The 22,784-nt window shown below is 42.2% G+C and overlaps 1 protein-coding gene across 1 annotated transcript in view; it reads right to left on the reverse strand.

The window, feature by feature from the left end:
- Positions 1-2,389: 2,389 nt before the first annotated feature.
- Positions 2,390-22,784, reverse strand: part of LOC115130257 (V-set and transmembrane domain-containing protein 2A-like) — a 34,537-nt gene continuing 14,142 nt past the window's right edge. Inside the window, exons 3-5 of the mRNA XM_029661192.2 lie at positions 9,464-9,514; positions 8,848-9,178; positions 2,390-6,378 (exon numbers count right to left, since the gene is read on the reverse strand). Coding sequence (XP_029517052.1) covers positions 6,302-6,378; positions 8,848-9,178; positions 9,464-9,514 — 459 coding nt within the window. The 3' untranslated portion in view covers positions 2,390-6,301. The remainder of the gene's footprint in view (positions 6,379-8,847; positions 9,179-9,463; positions 9,515-22,784) is intronic.

A 22,784-nucleotide genomic window follows, 5' to 3' on the forward strand; every position in this document is an offset into this window, starting at 1 on the left:
GATCCGCCAGTCAGCCAGGATCTGCCAGATCCGCTTGTCAGCCAGGATACGTCAGTCAGCCAGGATCTGCCAGTCAGCCAGGATCTGCCAGATCCGCTAGTCAGCCAGGATCCGCCAGTCAGCCAGGATCCGCCAGTCAGCCAGGATCTGCCAGATCCGCCAGTCAGCCAGGATCTGCCAGATCCGCTAGTCAGCCAGGATCCGCCAGTCAGCCAGGATCCGCCAGTCAGCCAGGATCCGCCAGTCAGCCAGGATCTGCCAGTCAGCCAGGATCTGTCGGAACCACCAGCCAGCCAGGATCTGGTAGATCCATTAACCTGCCTGAGATTCCTCTCACTCCTGAGCTTCCTCTCACTCCTGAGCTTCCTCTCACTCCCGAGCTTTCTCTCACTCCCGAGCTTTCTCTCACTCCCGACCTTCCTCTCACTCCTGAGCTTCCCCTCAGTCCCGAGCTGCCTCAGTCCCGAGCTGCCCCTCAGTCCCGATCTGCTCCTCAATCCAGTGGGTTTCTGGGTGAGGACTACTAGGCCATGGTCGGCGGCGAGGGTGGACTATCCAGGGACGCGAGGAGAGGGGACTAAGACATTAATTGAGTGGGGTCCACGTCCCGCGCCGGAACCGCCACCATGGACAGACGCCCACCCGGACCCTCCCTATTTGTTTTGAGGTGCGTTCGGGAGTCCGCACCTTAGGGGGGGGGTTCTGTCACGCCCTGGTCTAGTATTTTGTGTTTTCTTCATGTATTGGGTCAGGCCAGGGTGTGGCATAGAGTTTTTGTATTGTGGTGTGTTTTGTCTTGGGATTTTGGAATGTGTGTATAGTGGGATTGTAGCTTAGTGGGGTGTTCTAGGAGAGTCTATGGCTGTCTGAAGTGGTTCTCAATCAGAGGCAGGTGTTTACCGTTGTCTCTGATTGGGAACCATATTTAGGCAGCCATATTCTTTGGTTGTATTGTGGGTGATTGTCCTGTGTGTCTTGTTGTCCTGGTTAGAGGTTAGTAGACACTTGTATAGGCTGTTTTCGGTTTTCGTTTTGTAGTGTTTTGTTGTGTGTTACGTTGGTTTATTAAAGATGAATCACAATAGACACGCTGCAGTTTGGTCCGACTCTCCTTCACCATTAGAAAGCCGTTACAGCCAGGCATAATTTTGCATTGTTGTTCATCTAGCGTTTCCACCCGTGGGGCCAATGGTTGGTATCATCCTTGCTAAATGTCCTTCTTTTCCCATCCCAAATCTTCTGATTAAACAAACCTGATTGCATCCGCAGTTGCAAATTTTAAATTAGAATTTCAAATGTTGTATTTTTTTTTTTATCTCGCTCCTCAAAAGGATGATGATTGGATGAAATGTGAGAGCAAATTTTTCTGGGCAGTGAAGTTGCGATTAGATCATTTTCCTGTAACCACAGTATACTTAGGCAGAGACTGAATTAAAAATCAACGTGTACGATTACAGCCCTCCAGTAATACCAAGCTGTTACACTGCGTCTCTGCTTGCCCAGTTCTGCAATCAACGACAATGTACACAAATACCTGTGTCTTCTCTGAGTAGGTGACATGCATGCGCCATTGTCAAATTCAGTAAGTTAGAGTAAAACATTAGCACCAAAGTACATTTATCTTTATTTTCAAACTAAATAAATGATATACTATACTCTCCCAGGCATTTCTTTATCACTATTTTAATCTACGCCTCATCCTACACTCTCAGACTACATAGGGAATGATCACGTTGCTGTAATATAGTATATTTGTTATCAGATTAATACACTTTGGAATCCAGTGGCTGAATGTGAATGTGCTGCCATCCCCAGATTTATTCATATAATCATTTCCCCAGCCATGCTTCCCTATGGAGCTATAGTGAGCCCGAACCACGATTAAAGTGCTGGAGGCTGGGTTGCAATCATTTCCGCATAAATAACGGACTTGGTGCTGACCAAATTAACAAACACAAGTCAGGCATCATTTTTCATTGATGTTCATCTAGCGTTTCCACCCATGGGCCCAATGGCTGGCACCGTCCTTGCTAAATGTTCTTATTTTCCCATTCCGAATCGAATGATTAAACAAACCTGATTGTATCCACAGTAGCAAATTTCAAATTTGAATATAAATGTATTTATATATTTTTTTCACATGCTTCAAAAGGATGACATGTGAGAGCATTTTTTTCAGGGCAGTAAAGTTGCGGTTAGACCACAGTGTACTTAGACTGAATTCAAACCAACATGTACGATTACAGCCCTCCAGTAATACCAAGCTGTTACACTGCGTCTCTGCTTGCCCAGTTCTGCAATCAACGACAATGTACACAAATACCTGTGTCTTCTCTGAGTAGGTGACATGCATGCGCCATTGTCAAATTCAATAAGTTGGAGTAAAAAGTTAGCACCAAAGTACATTTATCGTCTTTATTTTCAAACTACCACTGAACAAAAATATAAACGCAACATGTTTATATGTGTTTGGTCCCATGTTTCATGAGCTGAAATGAAAGATCCCAGAAATGTTCCACATGCACGAAAGGCTTATTTCTCTCAGATTTTGTGGCATATCAAGAAGCTGATTAAACAGCATGATCATTACACAGGTGCTGGGGACATTAAAAGGCCACAAACAACTGCCACAAAGTGTGCAGTTTTGTCACACAACAGAATGCCACAGATGTCACAAGTTCTAAGGGAGCGTGCAATTGGCATGCTGACTGCAGGAATGTCCACCAGAGCTGTTGCCAGAGAATGTTAATGTTCATTTCTCTACCATAAGCTGCCTCCAACGTCGTTGTAGAGAATTTGTGGGTATCTTTAGCAGGAACCGGGAATCTGTTTGATCACCCCCTCATAACTCTGATAACTATTTACTAAATTACATTTCTATGATACAAGGGTGAACACAATCTTGCATACAGTAACTCCAGATAGATCTCTTCTATCAAAAATGATGTTTTTATAGCTGTACAGTGTATATAGTAGGACATGCGTACTTGTGTGTCCATATTATGTACACGGTATAGTTGTAACATCGCAACCTGTGCAGAAAACAGTTTCTCCTACAGCAGACTTTAATGATAGCAATGCCACAGATGGTGTTGTGAGCCAATAGACACAACTAATTGAAAATACGAATATCCAGTTGGCATCCTTGCTATCTTATTAGATAAAACATTTTAGTTGTTATAATTGCAACCAGGGTAAAGATACTTTTTGTGGTTTGGACCTCTCTAAAACCTTCAGTGGTGTTTTGACCAGACAGCGTTAAGCTTTGTCCTGATATCCACTCGGAATGGTTGAATGCGCTGTACGTGCCCCATTATGTGCCACACTATGATCGCCCAGTGAACTACATCCAATGTACTCACTAAGTCAAGTCATAATGTGTTACCGATTTAACAGATGGAATCCAGCAGAGGAAGCGGTGTTTGAATCCCATCTGTGAAAATGATTTATTTAAATATTTTTCTGATATCATCATTATAATACAAACTGCTGCAACGTTCCAGTACAGAAGCTTCACACAGTACCAAATAAAATGAAAATTACAGGTCATAACATTTTTGACAGCTCAACAAACAGATAAGACTGCATTGAGATGAAGAGTAATAAGGAAACAATTCATCTATGTGGAGTTGAAACAATGGACATCGGCGTCATAAACAAAACATAACTGCTGTGTTGTTGTTTTTGAAACAATATCCATGGATTTGAGTTGCTCAAATGTGATAATATAGTATCTTGTTTGATGGACTGAGACTTCGTTGCTTGTTAGCCACCACAATTGTCAGACGTTGCAATTCCCTTATCAGACGACTGTTGTCGATCCTTTAAATTATATATCCACTTTGCTTGACCTTGTACTCTGTAGTGCTTCCATTTCGTGTTGAAGTAGTAGGCCTTGCAACAGGTGTGCACTGCAATGGCAAGTGGTCCTTCTTAACAGACTGTCAATACAGTTGTTTTTAAATTCCATTTCCTGTTGTTAGTGCTTCAAAACGAATATATGACAACATTGTTACAAATACAGAACATAACTTGTCTCTGCTTTTAAACATTTGGATAAAAAAGGTTACATGCTGATTACTTTACAAGTTTTACAGATTTTTTATTTTATTTTTAAAATTTTATACAGGGATTTGATAAACTGAAGGCATTCTTTTACTGTGCACACAGATATGCTATCCATTTTACCTGCTTGGAGAAGTATGTGATAAACATTCTACTAGCAGATGTCCAACTTCTCAAAATCTTCTTCCTCAAAACTGAACAGTTAGGATTTGTGATAATAGTCATAAAATAACTTTTACTCAATGGACAATAGCCTAATATTGATTTGAGGTTAAGCAGCATGACACAGCTCTGCTAGATTAACTGTTCTCATCCAGGGAACCAGCGCAGATTAAATACTGTATATAGCCCACACATTTTGTACCCTGACCAGACTTACTGATCAGGATATGTCTCTAGCTGGATTCCTCTGTATTATTTGCTCTGTCAGCTAACTCCAACTGCTGTATCAACAGGTTAAGATCCCTCACTGAGTTCAGCAGCGCTGTCTACAGAAGACTGTTTACGGTGGGAACCTTAAGCAAAATCCTGCTTCTTAGTGGCCCCAGGATTTTTTTTGCACTGCCAATACATATAATTATTCCATCCAAAGTGCTGTTATTTTAAATACGATTTGAAAAAATGGACAGATGGTGCTTTGTGAATCTGGGCAGATTGTCCGCCTCGTTCTGAGATTGTAAAAAGATAGGGACTAAAGGGGCACAATATGTGAGAACACTAGGCTACAGTATAAGCAATGTGCAAAGAGATCGATGTTGGTGAACGTCAATATTGTATGGCCATAGCCACGGTCTTTGGTCACATGATACATTTTAAAATGGAGACTCTCTTCAATCTATGGATACCCTCTTCAACTCAACTGAAAGGCAGATCTGAAGCACTGTTGCCGCACGATTACCAATACCACCTATTCATACAGTAGCTATGGTGGCATAATATGTCCAGTGGTCATTGCACTTAACAATGACTCTACATAAAATAGGTGCACCCATATAGTGAATCGAAATGATTCCAAGTGGTGAATGTCTATGGAACATTGCAGATAGACATTTAGAAAGATTCTATATATATGAACAGTTTAGTATAACAGTAGAATCCATGACTTCTGCTAACGGGTTCTGAAACAAGAGGTCAGATTGTCAAAGCGTTGTGTCGATGAACATTGAGAATGGACAAGAGCGAGAACAATTTAAAACCATTTTCTTAATCACAAGACCTTTAAACTGTTTCCTCGTCCTGATCTGTGTGTTACAGATAGGGAACGTATCCTATAGATACCGTTGGGGCATCATTGCACCATCAAATGGCATAAGAACTCTTCTTGGCTAATGTGAGATTCTTTACACAAAGACAATGCCCCTGAGCATTAGGCTACAGCAGTACCTAGATTCTTCTTTTCAGTAATGGAGCAGATTTGAATATTAGAGCTGTGCTCTAAGTGAAGCATTCCATTTCTTAATGGCTTTTTACAATATTAGTGCAGCCAAATTTTAAACGAATGGTCTGCTGGCACAGTCACATATAAACATTGACATTATTATGCTTCATAACATGTGAAGCTGTTGCACATCAGGAAATTACAAGAGATGGAAGTATTGTTTTTGTATACCAAAGGAAATACCGTACAAAAGTAAAGAATGTGAGAATGAATAAGAACAGATCCATAATAACAAAGTTCAAGAATTGTAGTTGCAGATTATACATATGCAGATTTTAAAAGAATACAATGTCGAGTTGCCCTAATTTAGCAATCCAACTAGGCCTATACATCATTTTGTTGTATTTTAGTAGTTCTTTTGTTTTGGGTGGGGCATGAATACCCTTGTACAATGTAGTTACATGATCAACAAAGTGAATGTAAGCTATAAACAGTTCAAGGAGTTTGAAATAAAACAATTATATACTCATATATTACACAAATATAGATCCCTTTTCTTTTCTACTTTGACACAATAAACGTATTGCAGGAAACCAAAATAAAAGTATTTGTGAAAGATATTCCAAGTAGACACTGTCGGTTTCCATTTCAATTGTTGGGAGTGCTGAAGAAACATTGGCACAACAGGTAATCCCGCAGCTGGCCTTTGAGAAGGTGCCTCTTGTGTACAATGGGTAATAAGAATTCATTGGGTGCAGAGTAGTGGTGGGGGGAAAAAAGGGGCCAACTGTGCTGTCTGCTTGGTGGTAATAATAGGCCATACATAGTGATACTGGGAGGAAAAGTCCGTTCTTGAAACTATAGCAAGGTATCCCTCATAAAGCCACAGCCAAGAATCAGGATGGCAAGTCCGTAGCTTGTAGCTATCCTAGTACCTGTGAATGAAGGCATACAGTCAGGACATACACAGTGCTCATCTTCACACAAAATATGTGCACAGTTCTTATCTTTGACACGTACTGTTGCGGAGAAATGTATGCAAAAGCTTTCATGGCACTAGTCTGAAACATTTGACATTGTGCACATATGGAATGATCTTATTCTTAAATGAAATATGAATATGGAATACAAAAAAACATTATATATGTTTGTGCATCACCATCTGACAACTGTTTGATACTGAAAAGCCTGGCAGTCTTATGCGCATTTGGTTCATTTGCTTCTCTTGGGACATTGTCCTTGAATTGATAAGATCAAAACTACAGCAAAAAGGCATCGATACATTTCTGTCCAAAGGATAATGATACAGAACTTATAGTACAGTAGGGAGAGATAGGGAGATATTCTGAATGGCAATGCTCTACTGTATATCGACGCAAGATTTTCTTCTGTTTAGTCTCCCTGTAACACACAAGCTAAAATAGAATTCAAGGTCCAAAATAATCTAAAGAAACCAGATTCCCTAATGAACTTTTTCTGGTACCTGCCTGGGACTGAAAAAGAGGCACAAAAAAAAGTAATCCTACGAAACAAAGGCAGCATTAAGGAAATGGAAAATGAAATATTCCCTAAATCATGGTGACATTTACTGGATTTTTCTGTCAGACCAAGCACAGCAATGTTCTAAGAGGAGAATTGTCTGGGGACACTATGGTTCGGCCAAGCTCAATATCGGGAGGAGGAAAAAGACGGAGGCCTGTAACCCGCTGTTCCTCCCTGCCAGATTTCATTTGGCCCGGGGTGATCAAGTGAACAGTATTGCCACAGAGGAGCAGCAATCACGCTAGGCCAAAACATCCTCTACATGGAGAATAATGAATCAGCTCGCAGCCTGATAGGCTGGACTAGGTTTACATGCCGATAGACACAGCTCTGATGACTTGCAGTGAATCTCTCACACCATCCATGAGAGCCCCACCTTAAAACACACTCAAACCCCTGAATATAGCTTAAATGCAATTCTTAGATAAATACTGAAAAAGTAATGTCGCAGGAAACGCTTTTTAAAAAACCTATAATTTGCCACAACCAAACTAAATAATTAGGTTACAACATGAGTACTACACTACTAAATACCAAACCAAATACTGTTGCTGTACAAGTACTGACTCAAATCGCTTCACATTGCACAGAGTAAAGTCACCTGATCCACCACCAATAGTATACAGCCCGAGTCTCCAGTTTACTCCTTATTTTGTCTAATGGAATACAGATTTGAAATATAGGGTAGAGTGACCTCCCTGCTGAGGGTGGGTGCGTCACCCAGGCATATGCCGCTGCCATAGGGAGAGAGCTGGCCTGGCGCCATCTATCTGCCTACATGATGGAACTAGTGGTGGGCTACTGAAAAAAATGTGATAACACAGTCTGACTTGTGTAGCAAATCCCAGCTGGGATTTAGTGATATCAGAATGTACAGAAGCTAGGTTCGATGTCATACACCCGTGTTTCACAAATTCTCCCTGTTCTCAGTGTCATTCACCACTCAGCCATGTCTGATTGGACAGGGGTATTCCTTCTTCTTTTGTATGAGCACATTGGGAAGATGGTATGAAAGCAGTTATTTTCCAGAACTGGTTGGCGACTTGCCACATGGTTTAAACAAAGTTGAAGGCCTTTTGGTACAGTACATATCAATTCTGGGACATTTGTTGTATTTCATTTCAGTGACCCAAAGCGTTGAAAAACCAATAGTGCCAAAACCAATATATGCAGACTTGTGAGGTAACTAGACCTGACACATTGGTCTTCTCTGCACAGGCAAGTAACGCAGGCAAACCACCATGCACTTAATTCCGACTCGGCTAAAAGTTGCCATCGTTTACAGGTAAGGCAACGTGGAAAATCGTTTTACTCTCACAGGTCTAATTTCATCCAATTGTTTGACAATTGTTGTTCATCGACCAAAAAACCTGCATTTGCAGCAATGTAACTGTCCTCCAGTCATAACAGTGCCCAGTAAAGGTAAGACCGCAGGGGGAGCAATAGAGGAACATTTATCAGTGTCATACACTGCACAGAGCATTCAGCGCCACACAGTTGTCAGCATAATTTGGGGCGCCTCTGCCTCATAATCACAAACTGCAGTCTGGGCTTTTATTTCTGCTGTATTTCCACATTCAATTGTAATGTTCACTCACTACAGTGTCCTTCAGTGTCTTTTTGATTAACTACATGGGTGAATTGCTTTAAAGTGGAACAAACTGACAAGCGGACAGCAGACTGAAGGAAGACAGACAAGAAACATGCAGATGGACAAGCAGACTGACATACAGGCAGAATAAAAGACATATTTTTTTTCATTTTTACAAATAGTTAGATGGATTGGCTGACGATTTACCCTGCTGAAGGGAAGAAAACTTATATGAAAAACCAAAGCAGAATCTCTGGCGCCGTTATCTCACCTGAACTGTGTTTGACTGTCTTGGCTGATGAAGTCTGAGAGCTGGAGGTAGAGCGGACCCTCTGGTCGGCGCTCATGCCGTCTTGTGCTGCTGTGGAGCCTGTCTTGCGGGGCTTCTTATCTGCTGTCAGGTGGGACAGGGGGGACGTCTTCTTGACCGGTCTGATGCGGGGCCTGGTGCTGTTCACATTCAGGTAGGCCTGGACCTTGTACTCCAGCAGCTCTCCGTAGTTGGCGTTGGTGACTCTGCACTCATACAGGCCCTCGTCACTCTTCCCCACCCGGGAGATCTGCAGTTTGTGGGAGATGTCGTTTCCCTGTACCTTCACCGTCTGTAGAGATAAAGATAAAGAGATGTTCAATGAACGATGCAGGAGCAACTACATCCCATCCACATGACTGGTTGTTTAGTACAAAGAACCATGTAATGACACAACAGATACATCAAACAAATGTTTTTGGTCACATATACCTGTTTAGCAGATGTTAATGCAGGTGTAGCAAAATAGTTGTAATGGTGATGGTTTTATGTGTCCATACTTATGGTGTCCATATTAGGAAATGTGATGTTGCCCTAGTATGGACACTGTAAAAGCTCTGTACATACAATAACTTACACTTATTTTAGTCCCTTCGTCATCTGGATCAGGCTCTGGTATCATTTCCATCTAAGAAAACAGAGAAAATAAAAATACACTTAAAAAAGATGAAGATACGTTTGAAAGGGAGACATCAATGCATTACGAGACTCTAACATGCTGACCACACTGCTCGCGTTGTGTGCGTGAGTGTGGCAAAATAAATACATACATGGTATTCAATCATTGCACCCACACTGCTTGCGCGCGCCAATGAGCGTCTGTGAAGCCAGGCGCTAAAATAGAACTTGGTTCTATTGGTGACGCTTGACGCACTGTAAGTCTTGGAGGATATACCCACGTGCCATCTCCTCATTGGTTTTTAGGAGCATATACCCATGTGGGTGATTGGAAGATGAACTGAGGTCCACACTCCAGTCGGTGGTGGTAATGCACCTTAAAGTTGGTTTCCAACCTCAATATAAAGTCCAAAGAAGATGACGCCTGAAGGAGGGGAGATTACTAGAAACAAACCCGGTTTACCATTTTATTTGTGGATTAATTGTCGGAGTAGATAACCTTGTGCATTTCAGGTAAAATAACAATCCAATGTTGATATCCCAGGACAAATTAGCTAGCAACAATAAGCTAGCTAGCTAAATTGCCATAAATGTTTATGTCCCCAAAATAATATAGTTGGTTCAAAGTTTGTTTTGATATTTCAACCTGCGTGTCCTGATCGTGTCTGATGTGGGTGGACAAAATCAACATGCACGCGATGGCGGTCTGGTCAACATGTAAAGGTGTGGCACTCTAAAAAATTTATAAAATAGATATATTTTTAAAACAGTCTAGTCTTCACAGTCACTGAAGCAAAAATGGTCAAAAAGCCTCTGGCATTCCTCAAAAGTACATTTCAGGTGTAAATGCGGCATCATTCATCGATGGCTATAAATGTTTGATAGCTACATCAATAAACAGTTTATCCCAGATGGAAGAAGCAAAAACATACCAATTGAACGAAAGATCGACTAAAATGAAAGAAAATGAAATCCCATATTCTTCCCCATCTGTACATTTAGAATGAATGAAAAGCTTTGTGAAAAGAATCAATAAAATAATGGGATTTTGATAGTCAGTAAAAGGAGGCAGTTCGAAAACAGAATGATTATACTCTTTGACAAATTGACAAATGTTTCCTCATAAATTAGACTGAACAAGCAATAATTATAAATCATAATCATCTTAAAAAATGTTCTCTCTATAGGCATATGAAACATAATTAACTGCCAGGAGGCTTTACCCAAAACCAACATTCAAATAAGAGACTCTCAAAGAAGTTAAAACACAAAGCCATCAAAAAGTGACCCAGCTTTAGGTTGAGCAGCAGGTAGTCTAGAGGTTAAGAGTGCTGGGCCAGTAGCCGAAAGGATACTGTTTTGAATCCCCAATCTGACTAGATTAACAATTTGTTGGTGTTCCCTTGAGCAAGGCACTTGATCCCAATTGCTCTGGATAAGAGTGTCTGCTAAAAATGTAAAACATGCCCACGTTCTTGCTCTGGTGGCAGTACTCTGGCACTATAGCAAACACTCAGTCCAAAGCCTATATCATGGAATTGGCATTGCATTTCAAATGGACTTATTCCTGGGAAAGTCTGTTAAATGCAGAGCCTCTTTTAAACCAGTCCATGAAAGAAACAGCAACAGAGGGGATAAACGCTGTCGGCTCCACGGGAGACTTAAAATAAGGCTGGAAAAGTACAGGAGCTACTTAAGAAAACCGGAACGAGAGTGTTTTGTGTCAAGTATATAATTACTTCAGAGATGCCAATACTTGCAATATAATACATATTTCCAATTCTGATCAATGCTAATAACAGACAGATTGACTGTTTGTTATTTTTCTGCCGTCATCAATCTTCACAGATGTCAGACACAAAAGTTAACATTTTACCCTCACCGTCTCAGACAGACCATTCTCTTTTGAATTGCCAAGACAAAGTTGATGGTGATGCAGTGGTCATTTTGCCACTCTTTTTAGATGTAATTCTAATCAGAGAGAGCGAGAGAGCGAGCGAGAGAGAGCACGAGAGAGAGTGCGAGAGAGAGAGCGCGAGAGAGAGCGAAAGTGTAGCAAGTGTAGCAAAATGCTTGTGCTTCTAGTTCTGACAATGCAGTAATAACCAACGAGTAATCTAACCTAACAATTCCACAACTACTACCTTATACACACAAGTGTAAAGGGATAAAGAATATGTACATAAAGATATATGAATGAGTGATGGTACAGAACGGCATAGGCAAGATGCAGTAGATGGTATCGAGTACAGTATATACATATGAGATGAGTAATGTAGGGTATGTAAACAAAGTGGCATAGTTTAAAGTGGCTAGTGACACATGTATTACATAACGATGCAGTAGATTATATAGAGTACAGTATATACATATGAGATGAGTAATGTAGGGTATGTAAACATTATATTAAGTGGCATTGTTTAAAGTGGCTAGAGATACATTTTTAAAGTGGCTGGAGTTGAGTCAGTATGTTGGCAGCAGCCACTCAATGTTAGTGGTGGCTGTTAAACAGTCTGATGGCCTTGAGATAGAAGCTGGTTTTCAGTCTCTCTGTCCCTGCTTTGATGCACTTGTACTGACCTCGCCTTCTGGATGATAGCGGAGTGAACAGGCAGTGGCTCGGGTGGTTGTTGTCCTTGATGATCTTTATGGCCTTCCTGTGACATCGGGTGGTGTAGGTGTCCTGGAGGGCAGGTAGTTTGCCCCCGGTGATGAGTTGTGCAGACCTCACTACCCTCTGGAGTAGAGGTCGACCGATTATGATTTTTCAACACCGATACCGATTATTGGAGGACCAAAAAAGCCGATACCGATTAATCGGCTGATTTGTATTTTATTTATTTGTAATAATGACAATTACAACAATACTGAATGAACACTTATTTTAACTTAATATAATACATCAATAAAATGTATTTAGCCTCAAGTAAATAATGAAACATGTTCCATTTGGTTTAAATAATGCAAAAACAAAGTGTTGGAGAAGAAAGTAAAAGCGCAATATGTGCTATGTAAGAAAGCTAACGTTTCAGTTCCTTGCTCAGAACATCATTTACATTTACATTTAAGTCATTTAGCAGACGCTCTTATCCAGAGCGACTTACAAATTGGTGCTTTCACCTTATGACATCCAGTGGAACAGCCACTTTACAATAGTGCATCTAAGTCTTTTAAGGGGGGTGAGAAGGATTACTTTATCCTATCCTAGGTATTCCTTAAAGAGGTGGGGTTTCAGGTGTCTCCGGAAGGTGGTGATTGACTCCGCTGTCCTGGCGTCGTGAGGGAGTTTGTTCCACCATTGGGGGGCCAGAGCAGCGAACAGTTTTGACTGGGCTGAGCGGGAACTGTACTTCCTCAGTGGTAGGGAGGCGAGCAGGCCAGAGGTGGATGAACGCAGTGCCCTTGTTTGGGTGTAGGGCCTGATCAGAGCCTGGAGGTACTGAGGTGCCGTTCCCCTCACAGCTCCGTAGGCAAGCACCATGGTCTTGTAGCGGATGCGAGCTTCAACTGGAAGCCAGTGGAGAGAGCGGAGGAGCGGGGTGACGTGAGAGAACTTGGGAAGGTTGAACACCAGACGGGCTGCGGCATTCTGGATGAGTTGTAGGGTTTAATGGCACAGGCAGGGAGCCCAGCCAACAGCGAGTTGCAGTAATCCAGACGGGAGATGACAAGTGCCTGGATTAGGACCTGCGCCGCTTCCTGTGTGAGGCAGGGTCGTACTCTGCGGATGTTGTAGAGCATGAACCTACAGGAACGGGCCACCGCCTTGATGTTAGTTGAGAACGACAGGGTGTTGTCCAGGATCACGCCAAGGTTCTTAGCGCTCTGGGAGGAGGACACGATGGAGTTGTCAACCGTGATGGCGAGATCATGGAACGGGCAGTCCTTCCCCGGGAGGAAGAGCAGCTCCGTCTTGCCGAGGTTCAGCTTGAGGTGGTGATCCGTCATCCACACTGATATGTCTGCCAGACATGCAGAGATGCGATTCGCCACCTGGTCATCAGAGGGGGGAAAGGAGAAGATTAATTGTGTGTCGTCTGCATAGCAATGATAGGAGAGACCATGTGAGGTTATGACAGAGCCCTGGGGGACACCAGTGGTGAGAGCGCGTGGTGAGGAGACAGATTCTCGCCACGCCACCTGGTAGGAGCGACCTGTCAGGTAGGACGCAATCCAAGCATGGGCCGCGCCGGAGATGCCCAACTCGGAGAGGGTGGAGAGGAGGATCTGATGGTTCACAGTATCGAAGGCAGCCGATAGGTCTAGAAGGATGAGAGCAGAGGAGAGAGAGTTAGCTTTAGCAGTGCGGAGTGCCTCCGTGATACAGAGAAGAGCAGTCTCAGTTGAATGACTAGTCTTGAAACCTGACTGATTTGGATCAAGAAGGTCATTCTGAGAGAGATAGCGGGAGAGCTGGCCAAGGACGGCACGTTCAAGAGTTTTGGAGAGAAAAGAAAGAAGGGATACTGGTCTGTAGTTGTTGACATCGGAGGGATCGAGTGTAGGTTTTTTCAGAAGGGGTGCAACTCTCACTCTCTTGAAGACGGGAGGGACGTAGCCAGCGGTCAGGGATGAGTTGATGAGCGAGGTGAGGTAAGGGAGAAGGTCACCGGAAATGGTCTGGAGAAGAGAGGAGGGGATAGGGTCAAGCGGGCAGGTTGTTGGGCGGCCGGCCGTCACAAGACGCGAGATGTCATCTGGAGAGAGAGGGGAGAAAGAGGTCAGAGCACAGGGTAGGGCAGTGTGAGCAGAACCAGCGGTGTCGTTTGACTTAGCAAACGAGGATCGGATGTCGTCGACCTTCTTTTCAAAATGGTTGACGAAGTCATCTGCAGAGAGGGAGGAGGGGGGGAGGGGGAGGAGGATTCAGGAGGGAGGAGAAGGTGGCAAAGAGCTTCCTAGGGTTAGAGGCAGATGCTTGGAATTTAGAGTGGTAGAAAGTGGCTTTAGCAGCAGAGACAGAGGAGGAAAATGTAGAGAGGAGGGAGTGAAAGGATGCCAGGTCCGCAGGGAGGCGAGTTTTCCTCCATTTCCGCTCGGCTGCCCGGAGCCCTGTTCTGTGAGCTCGCAATGAGTCGTCGAGCCACGGAGCGGGAGGGGAGGACCGAGCCGGCCTGGAGGATAGGGGACATAGAGAGTCAAAGGATGCAGAAAGGGAGGAGAGGAGGGTTGAGGAGGCAGAATCAGGAGATAGGTTGGAGAAGGTTTGAGCAGAGGGAAGAGATGATAGGATGGAAGAGGAGAGAGTAGCGGGGGAGAGAGAGCGAAGGTTGGGACGGCGCGATACCATCCGAGTAGGGGCAGTGTGGGAAGTGTTGGATGAGAGCGAGAGGGAAAAGGATACAAGGTAGTGGTCGGAGACTTGGAGGGGAGTTGCAATGAGGTTAGTGGAAGAACAGCATCTAGTAAAGATGAGGTCGAGCGTATTGCCTGCCTTGTGAGTAGGGGGAAGGTGAGAGGGTGAGGTCAAAAGAGGAGAGGAGTGGAAAGAAGGAGGCAGAGAGGAATGAGTCAAAGGTAGACGTGGGGAGGTTAAAGTCGCCCAGAACTGTGAGAGGTGAGCCGTCCTCAGGAAAGGAGCTTATCAAGGCATCAAGCTCATTGATGAACTCTCCGAGGGAACCTGGAGGGCGATAAATGATAAGGATGTTAAGCTTGAAAGGGCTGGTAACTGTGACAGCATGGAATTCAAAGGAGGCGATAGACAGATGGGTAAGGGGAGAAAGAGAGAATGACCACTTGGGAGAGATGAGGATCCCGGTGCCACCACCCCGCTGACCAGAAGCTCTCGGGGTGTGCGAGAACACGTGGGCGGACGAAGAGAGAGCAGTAGGAGTAGCGGTGTTGTCTGTGGTGATCCATGTTTCCGTCAGTGCCAAGAAGTCGAGGGACTGGAGGGAGGCATAGGCTGAGATGAACTCTGCCTTGTTGGCCGCAGATCGGCAGTTCCAGAGGCTACCGGAGACCTGGAACTCCACGTGGGTCGTGCGCGCTGGGACCACCAGATTAGGGTGGCCGCGTCCAGAACATGAGAACATATGAAAGCTGGTGGTTCCTTTTAACATGAGCCTTCAATATTCCCAGGTAAGAAGTTTTAGGTTGTAGTTATTATAGGAATTATAGGACTATTGCCCTCTATACCATTTGTATTTCATTAACCTTTAACTATTTGATGTTCTTATAGGCACTTCAGTATTGCCAGTGTAACAGTATAGCTTCCGTCCCTCTCCCTGCATCTCCTGGGCTCGAACCAGCAACACAACGACAACAGCCACCATCGAAGCAGCGTTACCGATGCAGAGCAAGGGGAACAACTACTAGAAGGCTCAGAGTGAGTGACGTTTGAAACGCTATTAGCGCACGCTAACTAGCTAGCCATTTCACTTCGGTTATACCAGCCTCATCTCGAGAGTTGATGGGCTTGGAGTCATAAACAGCGCAATGCTTGAAGCACAACGAAGAGCTGCTGGCAAAACGCACAAAAGTGCTATTTGAATGAATGTTTACTCGCCCGCTTCTGCCTACCACCGCTCAGTCAGATACTTAGATACTTGTATGCTAAGTCCGATTATATGCAACGCAGGACACGCTAGATAATATCTAGAAATATCATCAACCATGTGTAGTTAACTAGTGATAATGATTGATTGTTTTTTATAAGATACATTTAATGCTAGCTAGCAACTTACCTTGGCTTACTGCATTCGCGTAACAGGCAGTCTCCTTGTGGAGTCCAACGAGAGAGAGGCAGGTCCTTATTGCGCTAGACTAGTTAACTGTAAGATGGCAAGATTGAATCCCCCGAGCTGACAAGGTGAAAATATGCCGTTCTGCCCCTGGACGAGGGAGTTAACCTACTGTTCCTAGGCCGTCATTGAAAATAAGAATGTGTTCTTAACTGACTTGCCTAGTTAAATAAAGGTATAAAAAATATATATATTAAAATCGGCAAATCGGCCGATCACCGTTCCACAGACACCCCAGCCACATTTATGTCCAAAAGTAGAACGGGGGCTGATGACTGTTTTGCCCAGTGATGTAGTCGAGTCACTAAACCTCGCCCAAAAATATTGATTTCCGATTGTTATGAAAACTTGAAATCGGCCCTAATTAATCGGCCATTCAGATTAATCGGTCAACCTCTACTCTGGAGAGCCTTACAGTTGTGGGCGGAGCAGTTGCCGTACCAGGCGGTGATACAGCCCGACAGGATGCTCTCGATTGTGCATCTGTAGAAGTTTGTGAGTGCTTTTGGTGACAAGCCAAATTTCTTCAGTCTCCTGAGGTTGAAGAGGCCATCACAATCCCCAGATGGTGCCGCAAAGTAGTATGGGTTGCACCTCCATCACTCGGTCCCGTCATTGCCATTGTTATCACAGTTCCACAGACAACCCCAGCCACATTTATGTCCAAAAGTAGAACGGGGGCCGATGACTGTTTTGCCCAGTGATGTAGTCGAGTCACTAAACCTCGAGTCCAAATCAAGTCCCAAGTCCCAAATCGTCTAGTCCGAGTTACCAATGGTTGAGTCACAAGACGAGTTACTAGTCCCTATGGCCCAAGTGCTCAAGTCTAAGTCACTAGGGTCCACATTAACAAAATATAAAGTTACCCAGTCAGATAAGGTGTAGTGGCAAGAGGGATTTAGTCAATAAAGATTTTTCTATCCATAGACTACTGGTAATGTTACCAGGGCAACGTTTAGTTAGAAAACGTTGCTGATAGAAATTCCATGAATAGAACCTACGTTATTTTTTTATTCTATTTGCCAGAGAGGCATGTTTGTTCTACATCTATCTGAACGTTCCAAAATGTTGTGTCCTGCTGAACGTGCCCCAGGTTGTTAGCTATAACCAGCTAATGAGGTAACATGACTGAACAAGGTGTAGCTTAAAGACAGAGGCGTGTTGCCCATAGGGGGCACAGGGGCATGTTCCCCATCAGATTTGTCCTGTTAAAAATAATAAAGTTGAAGTTGGCTTTAGCTAGTCCAGATTGGCAACCTATGTCATAACTATTTACCAAGAAGCCATTTCAGGCTATCAATCAAGTTAGAGTAGCTAGCTTGTCTAACTATCTTAGCTGGCATGCCTGCTGGCAAGGTTGTTAGTTTCAAGTTTCAAGTTTGAATGTACAGTGAATTGCCTTTCTTGCAAACTAAAAACTCAACAATGCAATAATCAATAACATTGTAATACTAGAAAAAAACACACAAGAAATAAGAAGAAATATGAAGAACACAATAAGTAAGTAAGTAAGCATACTACTGTATATACAGGGTCAGTTTCAATACCATATTTACAATGTGCAGGGATACTGGAGTGATGGAGGGAAGGTACTGTATGTATATGGGTAAGGTGACTAGGCAATAGGGTATAAGATCAACAGAGTAGGATAAAGACTTTAGAAAAGCAAGCAATTACTAAATGTATCGAATAAGACTCACATTCCTTTCAATAGTTTACCTAGATTTTAGCAAAGATGCTGAGAAGCATATTTAGTTTCTTAAAAAAAAAAAACACCTGTCAGGATACAGGCAGTTCAAGATGTATGCTTAGATATACGGGAAAAGTAACATATTTTTGACATAGAATTAAGCATTAAGGATTGTATCTTTAGATTGCAGAAAAATCTGGTCCGCAAGTAGCATACTTTTAGAACAGCCCGCGATATGCTTAATGAATGCAATGCACGATAGAAAGAAAAAAAACAGAGAAAAAACATCTATTTTGAATGGTAATAGCCAGAATCAAGCTGTTTCCTCTGAGGAAAAGAGGGAGACTTGGCTAGTACGTTCGCTACAGAACCTGGCTATAAAATTCATTAGGGATGAGCGAGACTACAAATTACAAAATGTTTCTATGCTCAAGGTAGCGACAAACATAGCTAGATCGTTGTATTACTGTTAAACTTAATTCTGCTATTGTTTTTAATTTCTTAAAACAGCTTGTGTTTCTTAACCAGGAAAAGGGAATCTAACTAGAAGGCTGATGCTGACTGGTTAGCTACGGGGAAGCAAGAGAGTCCCCTGTGCAATGTGTATGATCAGAGGCGGAGCCAGAGTGGAGCCTGTCTGCACACACTCATCGCTTGCTCCCCCCGCCGCTCATGAGCTGATGTAGCATAGACTGTGTGTGCCGAGTGTGGCACATCCTTCCCACTCCTACACAGAACATCTGCGCTGCTAATATTAATTGTGCTCATAAATGAAAAGCTCTCAATCTCTCCAAAAACTCTTGTCCAGTCCACTTAGTAGTCTGATTTTAGTCACAGAGACAATTTAGTCTCGACTTGTTTTAGGGAACTGAAAAATATTTTTTGTTTAGTTATAGTTTTTTTTCTGGGTCTATTTAGTCAGTTATAGTCTTGTCAATTGTCACTGAAAAATAGGTGCTTGGTGAATATTTTAGCCAATATTTTTGGTGATGAAATTAACACTGTGATGATGTGAAGGTAATTGGTGGGGCTTCTGCATGGATTTCACCAAAGTCTTCTATCTCAATCTTTTTTTTGACAAACTGCCCCCTGATTAAACAATATATGTCACCTGGGGTAGATCATCTTCTTAAAATAAAGACTGGTTTCCCTCTGTGTTCAGACATCATGTATTTCTTAAAGTGGACATAGAATGTTAAATACTCTGACATTCATCTACCCTTCAATGACCAGAGAATAGGCCCAGCAGAAAGAGATTGGAGTATGCCTAGCCTGTCTCTCCAGTTCAGTTCTGGATCACAGCTTTATGGGGTGCTTTATCCCAATTGGGTCTGGTGAATTTCCATTGGCTTTGCGAACCATAAAAATGCTGGGCATTTAACTGTCGAACTCCATTAGTCATTTAGCCTTGTACAAACAAATGCAATTTACTTAATTGTGAAATAATGAATTTCAGATATTATTTCAGAATCCAGACATTTATCTTGAAGTGTAATAGACATTTATAGGCCACTTGCATACTGCCGTTGTGTGTCAGACACTTAACTGTCACGGAAATGTGCTGATTTCATAATGAGAAAAATCTATACAAATGTACACAAGTGTAAGCCTATCTGTAGCTTCAGCGGAACTGAATAGCTTGGTTTTTCAAATGGGAAATAGACTTGTAGTCTTAGAATGGCCGTTTTCATCAATAAAGATGCCCCTTCGCCTCCGAATGTGTTCTGTATAATTTACAAGCCTTCTTTAGATTGACTGAATGTCTTTTGACATTGATGCAAAAGTTGAAAGTGACAATAAGAAACAAAAGAGCCATTGCTTTCTCATTTGTATTTCATTTTCGACGCCTGGCTGCCTTCTGAGCTCGACACACTCTCAGCCGTTTGGAGTATCTCAATTTCAATCTCTTGTCTCTTTATTACAAAAACCCTCCACTGTGACACACTGCTGTTTCTCATGCAAACTGAAATTGACTTCATGTAAAAATGAGTCCCACAATTACTGTGTAAAAAGCAAGGGGCCGCCCATTTCCCTGCAACCAAATGGTAATATCTACATTGAAATACTGTATAGACCTAATGCACTTCCACTCATCATTACGATTGTCTGGCTTTTTTCATTATTTCTGTTATGATCCTTTTGTTATTGTCAATAAGGCCTTTGTGTTACATTTGATCACTGGCAGCCTTGATTTCAAAACAAATCAGGTCGTAAAATCAGCAGCAACAACGTGCTGAAACGTGTCTCTATGTCCTTCATGCTTTGAAATGTCTGATGTACAGTATGTATGTTGTCCCTTTGGTATATAATGTTTTCGTGTTTTTATGTTCACCTGCACGGGGACTACAGATGTAAACAAGCTGTTAGCTAAATCTGTTGCAACGCACCACTTCTCACTTTTGATAAATGCTTGTTGCACATTGTACTACACATTAATAAACAACTAGACTCGCCCTCTCATCCTTTAAAAGCTCACCTAAGCCCCTTGAGCTCAACAAGCTATTCACAATAGCGTTTCTAGAGCCTGTCCAAGCCAACAACCAAACGAAAGATGATCAACTTGGATGTAGATTCACTTTCGGTAACACTTGAGTCTTTAATTGGTGGAACTGCCACGTCAGTTTTGGATATTACAACAAACTAGTTACTACAAACAACTAACACAGAATAGCAGAATGTGTACTGCGTTTTCTTTTACAACACTTAAGCCCCATTCACATTACATCTAAGCAGTCCGTTGCGTTACGCCTGATGTCATTCATTTCAATGGGGACTGTCCACAACGGCATGGTATCGCAGCGCCCCCTTGCGGTTGAAGGCTCAGTTGTGAAACAACTGAGCCAGAGTCCGTCAATAGAACAGGAAGTTACCAAACCACAGAGCAAGAAAATAATATGTGGTTTTCGGCAATGGCCTTATGGGACAATTACACATTACTATAAGTGAGTACTATTTTAGTAGCCTAATGTTCAATAATACACATTAAGCCAATTATATTTTGTCTGTTGCCTCCTGTTATATTTCATTGTGATGGTAATGACACTTTTTTAATGATCATTATTGGGTGGAGGTCGCTAGCTACAGTATCTTCAACCTAGTTGCTCTGTAAACTAGCTTGACTTGAGGAAAGTTTAGGGAAAAGTAACTAAACAAAACATGTTTTATTATCACCTGAAACAATGTTTCTCCTGTCTTAAATAAAGGTCATGTTTTTCAATCTTCCAAAATAAATGTGATTTCTGACAGGATACTATGCTCCTCCATTTTGTATTGTGAAACCCTATGCTCTCCGTCCAGTAGCGGGACGAGATGAAGATGCCGTACGGCGTAATGAAATTCGTCACAATGTGTGGACTACTGTGCTCCTCTCCTCCATTTCTCCTCCATTACATCAACAAATCAGAGACGATAACAAATGCGCCGGGTGAAAATGGTGTTGTTTCCCCAAATGTGGAGTCGATCTTTAAAACCTTTTACTGCAGTGAGCTAAATCAGGGTCACACAGTGTTTATTGGTAGTCTTAAACAACTTTGAAACAAAAGCATACACATCACACACATGGTTATGGGCTAAAATAAAGTAAGACACCTGTACAATGTTAGATAAGGAGTTGAAATGTATTCAATTATTTTTAGTGTGCATCCCACTATTACTTTATATACATCACAGAAGACTGAAATATAACTAAACTGTTTGACATAGAAACACCGAATTTAGAAAAAAAAAAGAGTTGATTAATTATTAAATTATTAAAATGTTTAATAATGTTCCACCCATAAGGCTACTAGAGGGGGATTTGGTCATTTGACCACAGCCAACAGGCAAAGGTTTATTAGCAGCTATTTTCAATCAGTTTAAAAATTGGCACTAAGGCATACCATGACTGAAGTAAGCTTGCAAGTAAGCATTTCACTGTTTCATGTGCACGTGATGAATAAACTTTGATTTGATTCAAAAAGTAGAAGCCCTGTGTACAGCAATGTGTTTTCTTTAAGTTGCTGGTTAGTAACAAATTAGAGTCCAAAACACATGTAAAAAAAAAAAAAAAAAATTAATTGTCTGAGGCTGTCCTGATATGGACACCATTTTCAAGTGTGCTGTTTTTAACATGTGTTTTAGGAACTACAAGTGAACTTCATTTACAAAATCTCTGAACCTTTAAACAAGTCCTCTGTGATAACATCAAGTGGCCGATAATAACGTTAGAGTGTGTTAAGTTGGAGTACATAAAACACCATGCAGCCTTGTAAGTGCTCGCTAATTACAAACCTCACTAACTCTTGAGTAGGCGCTCAAGACGTTATGGCCCAAGATCTGTTGTTAATGTTAATTATAGTCACTGAAATCATGTTCTTGAGTTCTTCTCACATGGAAAAGAGCAGCAAAGGCTCCAGTGCAATTGGTCAAGTGTCAGGTGCTGCAATGGCAATTACATGTAAAATAGTTACACCGCAGTATCTTCCGATATGAGAGAGAGTGTAGGACTCAGATTCAGCCATCTAAACAGCCTTCCAAATGTGCAAAGGTGTTAAAAATAGCAAATATTAAATAGACGGGACAAATCAAGTTTGGAATACTCAGTGGTGCAAAGTACTTAAGTAAAAATACTTTAAAGTACTACTTAAGTCTTTTTGGGGGCTATCTGTACTTTACTTACCTATTTATTTTTTTGACAACTTTTACTCCACTCTTACTCGTTACATTTTTTAATGCTTAGCAAGACAGGACAATTGTCTAATTCACACACTTATCAAGAGAACACCCCTGGTCATCCCTACTGCCTCTGATCTGGCTGACTCACTTAACACAATTGCTTCGTTTGTAAATTATGTAAGTAAATAAAT

Source organism: Oncorhynchus nerka, linkage group LG6 (assembly GCF_034236695.1).
Source record: "Oncorhynchus nerka isolate Pitt River linkage group LG6, Oner_Uvic_2.0, whole genome shotgun sequence".
Classification (NCBI taxonomy): Eukaryota; Metazoa; Chordata; class Actinopteri; order Salmoniformes; family Salmonidae; genus Oncorhynchus; species Oncorhynchus nerka.